Below are 13165 nucleotides of genomic sequence, written 5' to 3'. Positions count from 1 at the left end.
AAATGATGTAGAATCTCTACATACAGAGTGTGTGAAAAATCAGGATTATTTTGTGTGCATTTTGGGGGAGAGGTGGGAAGCTTCATTTAGCCTTATAGGCRTTGTCATTTCAAGCATCCCATGAGATCATCAGGACAGCGATTTGCAAAGTATTTAGGCAGATCAGCTTCTCTGGAAATGGTTCCTACACTTTATTTTTGGGACTTTTTTGTTACTCAACTGCTTGAATACTTGAATAAACCATTCTCCAGGACAAAATCATTTTAATCCTCTTAAAACACAGTGGTCTGAACTATTTGACAAAGTTGTACAGGGCTTACACATCAAAATATTGTTTCAGTGTTGGGATAACCATGTGTTTCCTTTACTTTGACAGAGTAATGTACTTTTTACCTTATTTATCTGTATGAAATTCCAACAGTTAATTTGAAAGTGTTTGTTTATATAATGTTTGTATTTTTAGGTCTTTAATACGGTGTTTCTACCTCTCCTTTGTAATTGCATGCATTATTCTTGGAACTAGGTAATAACTCACTGAACTGTTGCGTAATAGCCTTTTTATTATGGCYTGTATAAATGTATATTAAGGTAAAAATAAATACTGACACTAGAAGTGTTTCTATGGTACAATCGAGTCGCTGTGTCTCTGTGACCAGAAGTGTTAAATTTAGAWAAAAATCTCTACTTGCTTGGGTAAAGAAGTTGCTGAATGTTCCCCTCAGCAGCTGGACCAGGGCAGGATGGGGCAGCATCCTTGAGTTCATTATCTCTGGATAGCTCTGGCACAAAGTGTCCCTGAGTTTGTTTTCACTGGCTTTGGGAAGACAATTTACCCTGCTGCTKCTTTTTTTTTATTCATTTTTTTTCTAACTTGGAATGGAAAACGAAAATGCAAAGTAGGATCCTGGGTAACAGCTGTATGATCTTTCAACAAGGTGCTTATTTGTTGCCTCTAGCAAAGAGGAGCTGTCTGGGCTGCCAGAACAGCACATACAGAGCTAATTGACAAAAGCTGGCAGGAAGTTAACAATTTCTATCCAAAATTTACCAAGAACGGGCTTTGTTCACCTTACAGCTCATATCCTGTGCCCAGCTGAGGTGTGCTGTGGTAGCTGCTGTGTGGCTGTTGTATTTTTGAGCTGTAATATAAATTCCCCCCCCAATTTATTATTTCCAAACCCTCCACTAGTGAGTGGCACATAAAGAGGATGAGGAAGGAGTGAGCTGGGAATGCTAATGATACATCTGAGCCCRAATGTAGGAACAAAGCAGCAGCCTTAGTGCACAAGTCTAGGAGATAGGCTGCTTTTCTCAAGAACTCACTGGGTTTTGTTGGTTTTCTTTCTTTCCTTTCAGGATTCAAGCTCATTCTCCTTCCCCTCTTGCCAGCAAGGCTACAGCTGCACAAACAGGAGGAGAAGAAAAGGGCTATTCTTGCTGGCTGTTTTCAGGAGGAGGAGACCAATGTTCATGGCCTGTCTTTCTGCATAAACTCATTCCGCAAGGTTCCTGAAGCTGTCCTCTGTCTTTGGCTCTCCAGGTGCTTGTTTTTTACCAAATACTTCTTTTTTTTTCCCCCAGCCTTTGAAAGATAGAACTTGAGAGATTTGATGTGCTTTTCTAGCTCCAGCATCTCCTCGAGTGTTCTGCTCTTGCTCTGCTCTCTGTAGTGCAAAATGTCAACTAAGGAATCTAAACCACGATTTGATTCTGACATTTGCTGCTTTTCATGAGYAAAAAGTTGAACTCTCACCCCTTCCTCTGACATAGGGGAGGAAATCCAGTTAATTTAACTTGCAACTAAGCTACAAGTTATTCYAAGCAGCATTTTGAGGGGTGAGCTGTTCCTGGGGCTCCCTGGGTTTTGCACAGTTCTTGCCGTTATCTTGTACAGCTCCATCAAATTATTACCACTTCATCCCAGGGTTCAGAGGCAATAACTTGTGATTTATCCATGTCACAGTGCTATGCCCAGCTGCACCAAAAAGGGAAGCTTGCTCTTCGTCTGGAGCAGGGAAAGCTGGATGCTGCTGCTTCCAAAGCTTGCTGAGGCTTTGAAATTCAGAYAGGCTGGCTTGTGACCTGACTTGTGACCCACCTCCTTTTTGATTTCTGCTTCCTCTCCTATTTTTCGGGATTTTTTAATTTAAATTTTGATCCTTTGACTTTTTTTTTGTCTTTGAGCTCTGCTTGCTACTATCYTTTTTGACTGACCAGGATGCCTTTTAAGTCTTTAAGCAAATCTTTTTTCATCCTCAATTTCGCTGTCTGGAGTGAGGCACAGCCGGGCCGTGGCMTTTTCCAGAGTGCCCCCACAGCTCCTCCTTTCTGCGGAGGAGTGAATCCGCCAGGGTAACCCCTCTGCTGAGGTCTCCAAGTCAGCTGGAGCCCAGCTGAAGGGAGCCTTGGCACCGCTCCTTCGCACAAACACCTTTTCAAAAGGCTTTTGTGCACGGCAGGCTCCCCCCTCCTCCCTGCCTGAAAGCCAACCGAGTGCCAGYGGGGCTGTTGAGTCTCGCTGCAGTCCTTGTGCCAATCATTCCCATTGTTTCTTTGTGTCCCTTTCGCATTTTCCGTGGCCTGAACTATGTCCACAATGCAGCCCACAGACTCGGGGCTCTGTGTGACACAGTATCTCCTTCTTGCGAATGTGAGATCAGCCGCAGCTTTCAAAACAAGTGATGCCACAAATGAACTGAGCTGCATTGATTCCTGTAGGTTCCTTAAAACCTCTCCCCGTTGTTCATCTTCTGAACCCGCTTTTAGGGTCRAGTGCTGTTCGGGCTTTGTATCTGCCCCTCTTGTGCCACTGGCTGGGTTTTGTGATTTCTGAAAAACACTTGGAATCTGAGGCCAGGCAGACATTTCAGCAGAGATTGGGGATTGTAATTGAAATCTTGAAGTTCTGTGAGCGTGGTGTGCGAGCTAAAAGGGCATTTATTGATTAGCTTTGGTTATTTGGACTCTTGAAACCAAACACTGCCCAGTTTATCTCCCAAACCAAAGTCCTCCTTGCCCAGGCTCTGCTGGATGCTTTTGGAAGCAGGGTAAGGATCAGCACAAAGGGCTGCTCCCCAGGGCAGGGCAGGAGCCTGTCTCATTGCTGTTGATCGACTCCAAGACGGGAATGAGGGCTACAGGGAATGAGGGGAAAGGGGAATCTTGAGCTCAGCTTCTCAGTAAAACACCTCTTCCTGCTGTAACTACAGATTCGAGCCCCCTCAGCACTGCTTACCTCCCAGTTCCTCTGGAGTTCCAYTGCTTTCCCATAAATAGCTCCCTTCATTGTTTCTTAGTGATTGAATTAAAATAGCAAACACTGCCAGCTCCCAGGCGTGGGGAGCACGGGGTATTCCTCTGTCTCACTCGCGATCCCACACTTCCCTGAAATCCACATGGCTCACCCAGCTCAGACTCTGCAACACAAAAAACACCCTCAGCTGTGTTTCTTGTCCCTAACTGGCCAAAAGATGTCCCTGACAAGGACCCAAAGGGACTCAGGGACATCTCCCGGGATCTTCTCTCATTTCTGCAGGGCTTATCCCTCTGACCACTGCAATAACTGGAAGCTGGGACATTTGTYTCCATTGTGTGATGCCAAGTACTGTTATGACATGAAAACCCTCCGGGCTSATGGGTGAGGATTTTACAAGCTCTGGAGAATCCATTCACCTCCTTGTTCTTGCTGTCATCCTGACTGGGTGCACTGCAGCTCTGTTTGAAATGAAATGCTCGATGCTCAGGGCTCAGACTTTGCCGTAGTATTAATTCCTCATCTAATTTGTTTTAGACCTGCAGACAGTGCGGTGCCTGCAAGGATGCTGACAGGATCAAGGAGAGAGTTTGCATCAGGAACGTTCCTACTTCTACCCATGTTTTCTTCGATGCAAACCCAGCTTCTTTCCATGTATCACCGGTCAAGCCCAGCCTGTTTTTCCTTCCCATGCTGCTTCTTGCACACAACAACTGGCCCTAGCCTCGGAGGGCTGTGTTGATGTGGGAAATGGGATTAAATTTGGCTGGAGAAGGGGTGCTCAGTGCCGGGAACATCCATCTCCTGGGCAGGAGCACCCGGGTGCCAGCCCCGTGTTGTCACAGTGATGTGCTGGGCATGGATTTAGTGGGGTGCAGCTCCAGCCGAGGAACTTTAGCAATAAATGGCCAGGGTAGACCCTGTCACCAAGGAAGCGTGTAACAACAACCTGCACGTGATTTTTAAATAATCCCCATGTCCTCCTTAAAACAAGTTGTGGCAGGTCTATTTTTAATCGGAATGTGCCCAGCCTTGCCTCAACTCCCTTTTCTGCAGGGCTTTTTTTTTTTGTTTTTTTTTGGTTTTTTTGGCTCGTTTCCCACGCCGGGACTGTATCAAGGTTAACTCGCCCATCGTGGCCGGGCTCTCCCAAACCAGCAGAGTTTTCCTCCCTTTGGCCTGCGGGGCAGGGCAGGGCAGGGCAGGGCAGGGCCAGGACGGGCGCCGCTCTCCGCTCGGCTCCGCGCTCCCTGCCCCGATAAGGCCCCGCAGGGACTCTGCCCCCGCCCGCAGAGCGGCCCCACGCCCCGGCAGCGTTTCAAAACCGGCCAGGCACAGCCACATTCGGACTGCGACAGCCTCAGCGAGCACCGGGCGCTGCGAGCACGGCAGGAGCGGCCCCGACGGCGGCACTCGAGGTACCGGCGGTACCCCCTGCTCGGGGGCTGCCGTGGGGACGCGTCCTTCACCCGCTCCGCTCTTTCCCCCCTCTTTCTCCGGCCCCGCAGCCTCGCCCGTTCCGCTTCCGTCATGTGAGCGGAAAGAGGAAGCGGCGGCGGCGGCGGCGGCGGCGACCCCGGTGGGCGGAGGGGCCGCGGGGGCGGAGGGTCCTGCCCGGGGCGGAGGGCACCGGCCGGGGGGAGAGCCACGGTCTCGCAGCCACCGTATCGCAGCCCCGCCACGGCTGTCGGCTCAGCCCCGGTAGCGCTCGGGGGTCCCCGCGGTTCCCCGGGGGGGGGGGGGGGGCCCCCCGGGGGGGGGGGGGGGGGGGGGGGGGGCAGGGGAGGGGGGGGGGGGGGGGAAAGGGGGGAGGGGGTGGTCCCGTCCCGCCGTGTCCCCGCCGGTGTCGCTCGGTGTCGCGGTGTCGCCCCCGGAGCCCGCGCTCCGCCCCGCCGGGAGCTCCCTCCGTGACACCGCCGCGCTGCCGCCAACGCCCTGCGCTGCTTTCCAAACTTTTCTAACTCGGGGATTACGTAAGGTTTCGGAGAGATGCGGCAGAATTGGGGACAGGCGTGTTCGCAGCCTGGGGCTGGGGCGGGGGGTGCGGCTGGARGGTGGGAGCGTGTCCGGTGCTTTTGGGGTCGGGCCGGGCTGTGTGCGGCCGAGGGAGGCCCCGCGGTGAGCCGCTGTCACCGGTGTCTCCTCAGCGCTGACAGCCATGGAGAGGATGCAGCAGATCGTGGGCCGGGCCAGGGCCGCCTTCAACTCRGGCCGGAGCCGCCCGCTGGAGTTCAGGATTCGGCAGCTGAAGGCCCTGGAGAGGATGGTGCAGGAGAAGGAGAAGGAGATCCTGGCAGCCCTCAAGGCCGATCTGAACAAGGTGTGGGTCGGGGAGTTTCTCCCATCAGCCRTGCACGGACAGTGGTCAGCCCTCAAGGGAAAGAGGGAAGGCCCAGGGCAGCCTTTGCTGTGCTAAATGGCTTTTGCTGTTGTACCCCTCGCCCCTGGCTTCCACTGTGGCCTGCTAAGGTCCGCTGCCATCATTTCTAAGAAGGAGTTAGTCTAAAGCAGGGCTGCAAAAGCAAACCCTGGCTGTCAGATTTTGGGGTCTGCGTCACACACCCAGACTGTGTTTGGCCAGGGATGCTTTGGGGCAGCGCTGCCAGTGGCAGAAGCAGCAGGGCTGTGAGGGTGGCTGTGGGAGTTGGGTGTCTTTGCCATCCCCTCCTCAGGATCCCTGTCCTTGCAGTGTGGGCACAACGCCTACAGCCACGAGATCCTGGGAGTGCTGGGGGAGCTGGCCCTGACCATGGAGAAGCTGCCATCGTGGGCAGCCCCTCAGCCTGTGAAGAAGAACCTGCTGACCATGAGAGATGAGGCCTACATTGGCTACGAGCCGCTGGGCGTGGTGCTGGTCATCGGGGCCTGGAACTACCCCTTTGTGCTGGTCATGCAGCCCCTGATCGGGGCCATCGCAGCAGGTGAGGCCCTGCTTTGGCCCTGTCCCTYGTGGGGCCGTGGGGGAGGCTGTGAGGGCTCAGTGTCTGAGCTGTGTGTGCCCTGCAGGCAATGCCGTGGTGGTGAAGCCGTCGGAGGTGAGCGAGAACACGGCTCGGCTGGTGGCCGAGCTCCTCCCGCAGTACCTGGACAAGGTGAGTGAGACCCCGTGCCTAACATGACCATCTTGACCTGTCCTGCTTCCAAAGGGCTCCTGCAGCTTTGAGCCAAATCCATTGCCTGCTCTCTTTAGAGGAGCATAAGCAGGAGGCACAGCAAGGGTTAAATTAGAGTCCAAAGGTACTTTGATAAATTCACCGTGTTTGTGTACACGCTTACATAATGCTCCTGCGACCTGACAGTGTTTTTGCACCCATGGCCATATGGAGAGCTGTGTATGTGCTTCTCACTRCAGCASCTGCTCTCTGGGAGCTGTGCTGGGRATGCCCTTTGGCCAGCACAGGTTGTGTAGGATGCTGGCTATGCCTGATTCTTCCTGTGAACTGGGCACTGTGTGTTCGTGGCAATAYGTCCTGCGATTTTCTGTCCTGCTGAACTGCACTGGTAGGAGGATGTGCTGTTCCTCCTCCTCTTGCCTTGTGCTGTGTCACTGAGACAGACTGCTGCTGTGACTGCATGGGGGCCGTGGAGTTTCCTCCRGGGAGTTAGCGCCTTCTCCAGGTGGGAGGCAGGAGCAGAGGAAGGAGACAGCCCCTGYGAGAGCCTGACAGTCATGTGTGCCCTGAGCCTTCCTGTGTGGGAGCAGCTCYGCAGCCACACTCAGCCCTGGCCTCAGCTTCCATTGCATTTGCTTCATTGTGGCACAAAGTAGGAAATGAAATTTCCTTTCAGAGGAAGGAGCAGAGCACATCTCTGTTATCAATACATTTTATCCCTATTGTGAAGTAGCCCACAAATAATAATAATAATAATAACCCACATGCAGAGCTGCTGCCTTGGTAAGTGCTTTGATTCAAGATAACACTCTGGCTTCTGTTTGCCCTGCAGGAGCTGTACCCCGTGGTCACTGGAGGAGTTCCTGAGACAACTGATTTGCTGACCCAGAGATTTGATCACATCCTCTACACGGGCAACACCGCAGTGGGCAAAATTGTGATGGCAGCAGCTGCAAAGCACCTGACCCCTGTCACCCTGGAGCTGGGTGGGAAGAGCCCCTGCTACATCGACAAGGATTGTGACCTGGCTGTCGCCTGCAGGTCAGGCCACTGCACCTCTGCTGGGCCCTCAGCAATGGGACAGGGGGACATCTCTGGGCCAGTATCTGCAGCTCAGGTGCTGCCAGCTGGGCTGTGAGGTGTGGAAGGGACTGACCATGGAGAAATTGTCTCCCTTTCTCCCACAGGCGGATAACCTGGGGCAAGTTCATGAACTGTGGGCAGACCTGCATCGCCCCAGACTACATCCTGTGTGACCCATCCATCCAGGACAAGGTGGTGGAGAACATCAAGGCAACCCTGAAGGTGAGGGAGGAGACCCTGGTGCTGTGGGGAGTGTCCTAGGTGAGATTCCCTGGAGCTGTGGCTGTTGGAAGGTTTGTTGAGCACTTTGTTCTGTGCCCTTTGTCAGGAATTCTATGGGGACGACGTGAAGTCATCTCCGGATTATGAAAGGATCATCAACAAACGTCACTTCAAGAGGGTCAAGACCCTGCTGGAAGGGCAGAAGATTGCTCATGGGGGAGAGACTGATGAGGCCTCCTGCTTCATAGGTGCTCCTGGCAGCTGCTGGGGTGGGGAGGTGGCACTGGGTGCTTTTTGGGGTCTGTGTCCCGCTCACACCGCTCTCCCATTCTCCTGTTTGCTCAGCACCAACCATCCTCACGGATGTTTCCCCGGAGTCAAAGGTAATGGAGGAAGAAATCTTTGGGCCAGTCCTGCCCATTGTGAATGTGAGGAGCGTGGATGAAGCCATTGAGTTCATCAACCATCGGGAGAAGCCCCTTGCCCTGTATGTCTTCTCCAACAACAAGCAGGTGGGTCTGGGCTGTGCCAGAGGAGATGCACACTGTTGATATGTAGCTCCCTTCTCAATATCCTCAGTTGCACCATCTGGTACCTTTTTTGAGCCTTCATAATATTTTGTTTTTTTTTTTTTTCTTTTTCTAGTTAATCAAGAGAGTCATCTCAGAAACCTCCAGTGGGGGTGTGACTGGAAATGATGTCATTATGCATTTCTTCCTCTCAACTTTGCCTTTTGGTGGTGTTGGTGAGTTAGGGGAGCTCCTTAAGTGTTGGGAACAACAGCTCATGGTTTGTTTGGGTATCCCTGTTACAACCCAAGGATCTCTGTGCAGCAGATCTTGATAGTATTGATAAGCTCTGGGAGTCCATTGGGAGAGGTGACAGGAGGAAAAAAAGTCTGGGTGTTTTTGGAAAGCCTGAAGTGTTTAGTGCAGCCTGATATGAAAGGCGCATTAAAACCATTAGCTGCAATCARAGTGATGGGCAGTAATTGCGGGGGGAAATGAGGTGAGGAGGAAGAGGGTTGAAGCACAGATGGACATCATAGAGACTGAGAGGTGCTGCAGGGGAAGGGTCAGCTGTCCCCAGGTGACCAGAGGTGTGACCTGTGTGGTTGTGTCCCTCAGGACACAGCGGGATGGGCGCCTACCACGGCAAGCACAGCTTYGAGACCTTCTCSCACCGCCGCGCCTGCCTCATCAAGGACCTGAAGATGGAGAGCACCAACAAAATGCGGTACCCACCTGGCAGCCAGAAGAAGGTGGACTGGGCCAAGTTCTTCCTCCTGAAGCGTTTCAACAAGGCCCGGATCGGGCTCTTTGTCCTGGCCCTGCTGGGGGTTGTGACAGCGGTGATGATTAAGGTGAGTTTGGGGTCTTTGCTGTCTGTGGCAGTGAATGTGTGATTTCCTGATCAGTTCTTGGCAAATGCAGCCCTTTCCTAAAGCCTGACCTCTTTTTCTGTCTTGAGACTTCTGATACCTGACCCACCTTAAATTCTTACCTTCTCACTCTTGCAAGTGGTCTGTAGAATAGAAATATTCCTGGAGAGATCTCCCAGGCTGCTGTACTCCCTGTGCTCTTCCCTGGTAGGTGACACCCATGGGATGCTCCCTCCAGAGGCAGAGATTGGTAGTTTTGGACTGGTTAGGAGTGGTTTCAGTTCCAGGGCTTCCTTCAACAGCATTTGAGCTGCCTCACAGCTCAGAGAGCTGCAGTCTGTGCCATGGCACCTTGGAACAGAAAGCTTTGTCCCAAAGCCAGGGTCTGCTAGGAGCTCTTGTTCCTCCTTGCCCGTTGCAGCCCCTGTGTGACCTCAGCTCAATTATTCCTATTTCCTCCCTGGTTTCCAGCTGGGAAGTGCGGAAGGGTGGGATGTCCTCTCCTGTCTGCAGGAGGCAGAGGCTTGCTGCAGGCTCAGGGTGCCTCCTGAGATGGAGAAGCACGATCTGAATCTCTGAGCGTGATCACTGTTGGTTCTCCGTGTCTGACAAACCAGGCACTGTGTGGTGCCTTCCTTGGCTGCCCCACGGGGTTTGGTGAGCTTGAGGGAGCAGCTCCTGCAGGGACAGGAGGTGTCAGGATGGATCAGGACTCTGCCCCTCAGTCTATGTTGTTACTGCTGCAGGGAGACACTCGGGAGCCCAACATCCCAGGAGAAATCCCTGCCCACATAATCCAGGAGGGAATGTAAGAGCTAAGAACCAGCTCAGGCCTGGAGGCAGCAGCCAGGGAGGCAGGCCCTGTGTAGGGGGATGAAGGGGCGGGGGAAACTCACGGCATCTTGAAATCATTTGGGTTTCTCAGAGCCACCAGTCTGTGCTGAAGAGAAAAGCCCTGTTGGTTGTGCTGGCTGTGCAGAGGCTGGGCTGGCCCAGCGGGTGGTAAGGAGGAGCAGGTTTCAGAGCACTGCTGTGGCTGTCACGGTGAGGTAGGAGCCTTTTTCTTCTCCTGTGTGTAGACCTGGGAAAGCTTTGTAGATGAGTGAWTGTGGGGCTTGGAGGAGGTTTCCATCTGAGCCAGAGCACGATGCTTTCCCCAGCATCCGAGATAACCAGTGCATGCTGAGGGGCTGGAGGCAGGAGAGCTGCACCCTGGGGAATTCACCAGCTGCTGGGGCTTTGCTTCAGGCTCATTTAAAATGGAATTGGTTTTGTCTCAGCAAATCCTTCACAGGACCTTGGTGTTGTGTTTTGCTTTCACAGGTGTTTTACTGATGAAGAGAGGAGAAGGCACCATGTGCAAATCGTACTCTGGGTGCTGGCTTTGTGTCTGTTTCCTTAAGCTGGGAAGTTATTATTTTCTTTTGTTCTGGGTGATTTCAGTGAGCTGTCGAGCACAGAGAGTAGCCCTAGAGAGGCACTAACCACAAGAAGGCTCAGATTCCTGTTTACTTAAAAGCCATGCTGGAACAGAAGGACCAGTGGTGACAAGCTCTCCGAAGGAGGACTGCAGAGCAAGAAATTCCAGTCCCTACCTCCACCCCGTGCCACGCAGAGCTTCCAGGGACACACCAAACCCACTCACCTTCCTTCAGCGACCAACAGGAGCTGCAGTTTCAGCCATCCTGGGGCTGGCAGTGTTTTCCCTGCAGCCTTGGGGATGGTCTGTCTCCTGTTGTGCTCTGAATTTCCACCCTCTCGGTGACAAGCCCAAAAGGGATGGCTGTGGATAAACCCAGAGAGGTTCCCTTTGCCATTTGATTGAGGTGAAACATTCAGGGATCTCTGCAAACCAGAATCATCCCCAGCTGGCCAGGGGGTGCTTGCTGGGTTCTGGGTTTCATCATGTGCCTTTAACAGTTACTTTTTGCAGTTAGAAAATTCCAGTGGTGATGCCTGCACTGCCTGTGTGGTGMTGATGAGTGTCTGATGCTGGTGTAAAAGAATTTTCAGGCCCTTTCAGAGAAGTGGGAATGACACATTCCTTGTGGGTTAACCCAGCCCCTTATTCCCTTATCCCATTGGGATGGGGAGGAGAATCAGAGTGAGAAAACTTGTAGGTTGAGAAAAGGAGAATTGAATAGATGAACTGAAAGCTGGGCTTGCAGGCATATTAAAGCTAATTAAGGGATTAGTTTGTTAATTTCCCTCATTAGGCAGGCATTCTGCCATTCCCAGGAAGGCAGGGCATCATCACACCGGCTGGTGACTTGGGAAGACAAACACCAGAACTCCCAACATCASAAATCCAAAACAGCACCATCCTGCTATGAAGGAACTTAGTGACTGCCATGAAAATTAACTTCACCCCAGCCAAAGCCAGCACAAAGCTGTTCCTGGTCAGATTCCTCCGAGGGAAAACAATTCCTGGAAGAGACGTGTGTGTGCTCCTTCGTGTTCGAGCTTCTCGGGATGCTGTGATCCTACACTGGGGGATAATGTGGGGCTTGTTCTAGCTTGGGGGAAGGATGCTGAAGGAATTGAAAGTGAAAGAGCCTTAGAATTATTAATGTTGAAGTCAATTAAAGCATTATTACTAAATGCCATTAATATAAGTAGAAAATYATATTTACTGTGCAATAAGTAGGATTTCTTCATGTCTGGTGAAAATCCATGTGCTAAGCCTTTTTGATGATACATTTTGCAAGCACTAAATAAACCCTAAGAATTTAAGTAATAAACTGAGCGTGGTTTAGTCCTTGCAGTCTCCTGAGGAGTCCTGTTCTGCTGGTCCCAGCTCTGGCCATGGCTGAAGGGCACACATGAGTTGTGAGGTGTCTGTTCCCCCAGGGATGTGGGGTAGGGTCTGGTGGGCATTGAAAACACTCCTGGAACCAGGCAGGCTTTGGAGTGAGCCAGCAGAGGAGCTGGCCTGTGTTTCCCCTGCAAACCCATGCCTGGATTGCCTGCCACCTGCCTGTTTGGGGTGTTTCAGATCCCGAGTTTTTTCCCAACAGCAGCCCTGGCATGTGAGCCCCACATCCCAGGCCTCGTGCGCCCGGCGTGGGCAAAGCCACGCGGTCCCCACCGTCCCACGCTGGGGCTGAGTCACTGCCAGGCTGGGTGCAGCCATGCAGGGCTCCACAGCGCAGGACAGAGTTGGGTAAAGGGCAGCTCCTACCCAGCCGGGATCTCTGAGCTGGGGCCAGCCCTCCGCTCGTGGGAGGAGGGATCGCCCCCAGCCATGGCAGGGGAAGGGCTTGTGCCTGCTCKCACTCGCCACGGGAGGCTGGTGGGGAGAGAAGCTTCTCTGAAGGTACCTTGCTTTTTTCCTTCTTTTTTTCAGTGAGTCATTTGCTTTCTCGGGCTGTGTCACGCAGCTGAGGCAGTGGGCTGGGAAGGGAAGGGTTTAATCGTTGTGAGGGGACCTTGGTGCCTTGTTTGGTTGGGGAGGGATGGATGATCAGACCTCTGGTCCTGGCTAAAAAGTGAAATGCTGCTCCTGGGAAGCATTGTGAAAGCTCTGCAGTGTTTTGTTGTGGTTTTGTGACAATGTGAGAGTGTTTGGGTTATGGGGCAGATGGTGCAGACCGGCTCTGGACACACAGCCCTGCATCCAGCTGGCTGCCCACCCAGGCCGTGGTCATCTCTGTGATTTGTCTCCTTGGGAACATCCCCATGAGCAGAGAGTGGAGTGGCTGTGGGTTTGAGGGTGCCCTGAGTGTAGAGAAAGCACCCACAGAACAGGATCAATCACCCAGCCCCAGATTGCTGCCCATGTCAGTGGGATGGGGGCTTGGAGGCTGTGAGCTCCTCAGCTTGGGAGCAGGAGCTCCTCTCCAGGGAGGAGAACATCTCCCAGCCTTTCCTGGGGTGGGACACCTCACAGTGGAGTTCCACAGCCCCGCGGTGAGCTGGTGTCACCGGTGTCCCCTCAGCGCTGACAGCCATGGAGAGGATGCAGCAGATCGTGGGCCGGGCCAGGGCCGCCTTCAAATCGGGCCGGAGCCGCCCGCTGGAGTTCAGGATTCGGCAGCTGAAGGCCCTGGAGAGGATGGTGCAGGAGAAGGAGAAGGAGATCCTGGCAGCCCTCAAGGCCGATCTGAACAAGGT

The 13165-nt window shown here is 53.0% G+C and overlaps 1 protein-coding gene across 7 annotated transcripts in view; it reads left to right on the top strand.

Moving 5' to 3' along the window:
• Positions 1–4472: 4472 nt before the first annotated feature.
• Positions 4473–13165, top strand: part of ALDH3A2 (aldehyde dehydrogenase 3 family member A2) — a 12707-nt gene continuing 4014 nt past the window's right edge. Inside the window, exons 1-12 of one of the 7 annotated variants that reach the window (XM_057371930.1) lie at positions 4483–4671; positions 5401–5573; positions 5943–6174; positions 6260–6345; positions 7199–7407; positions 7554–7671; positions 7778–7919; positions 8017–8183; positions 8317–8416; positions 8799–9034; positions 9978–10101; positions 10496–11793. In XM_057371930.1, coding sequence (XP_057227913.1) covers positions 5412–5573; positions 5943–6174; positions 6260–6345; positions 7199–7407; positions 7554–7671; positions 7778–7919; positions 8017–8183; positions 8317–8416; positions 8799–9034; positions 9978–10058 — 1533 coding nt within the window. In that variant the 5' untranslated portion in view covers positions 4483–4671; positions 5401–5411 and the 3' untranslated portion in view covers positions 10059–10101; positions 10496–11793. Of the gene's footprint in view, positions 4672–4841; positions 4955–5098; positions 5227–5400; positions 5574–5942; positions 6175–6259; positions 6346–7198; positions 7408–7553; positions 7672–7777; positions 7920–8016; positions 8184–8316; positions 8417–8798; positions 9035–9977; positions 10102–10375; positions 11794–13165 lie in introns of those variants that run through there. The other 6 variants (XM_057371927.1, XM_057371928.1, XM_057371929.1 and 3 more) reach the window with 6 other exon arrangements.

The sequence above is a fragment of the Malurus melanocephalus genome, unplaced genomic scaffold (assembly GCF_030028575.1).
Source record: "Malurus melanocephalus ecotype Western Australia unplaced genomic scaffold, MMel_1.1 scaffold_162, whole genome shotgun sequence".
NCBI classification, from domain to species: domain Eukaryota; kingdom Metazoa; phylum Chordata; class Aves; order Passeriformes; family Maluridae; genus Malurus; species Malurus melanocephalus.
This window is presented reverse-complemented; position numbering and strand designations above follow the sequence as displayed.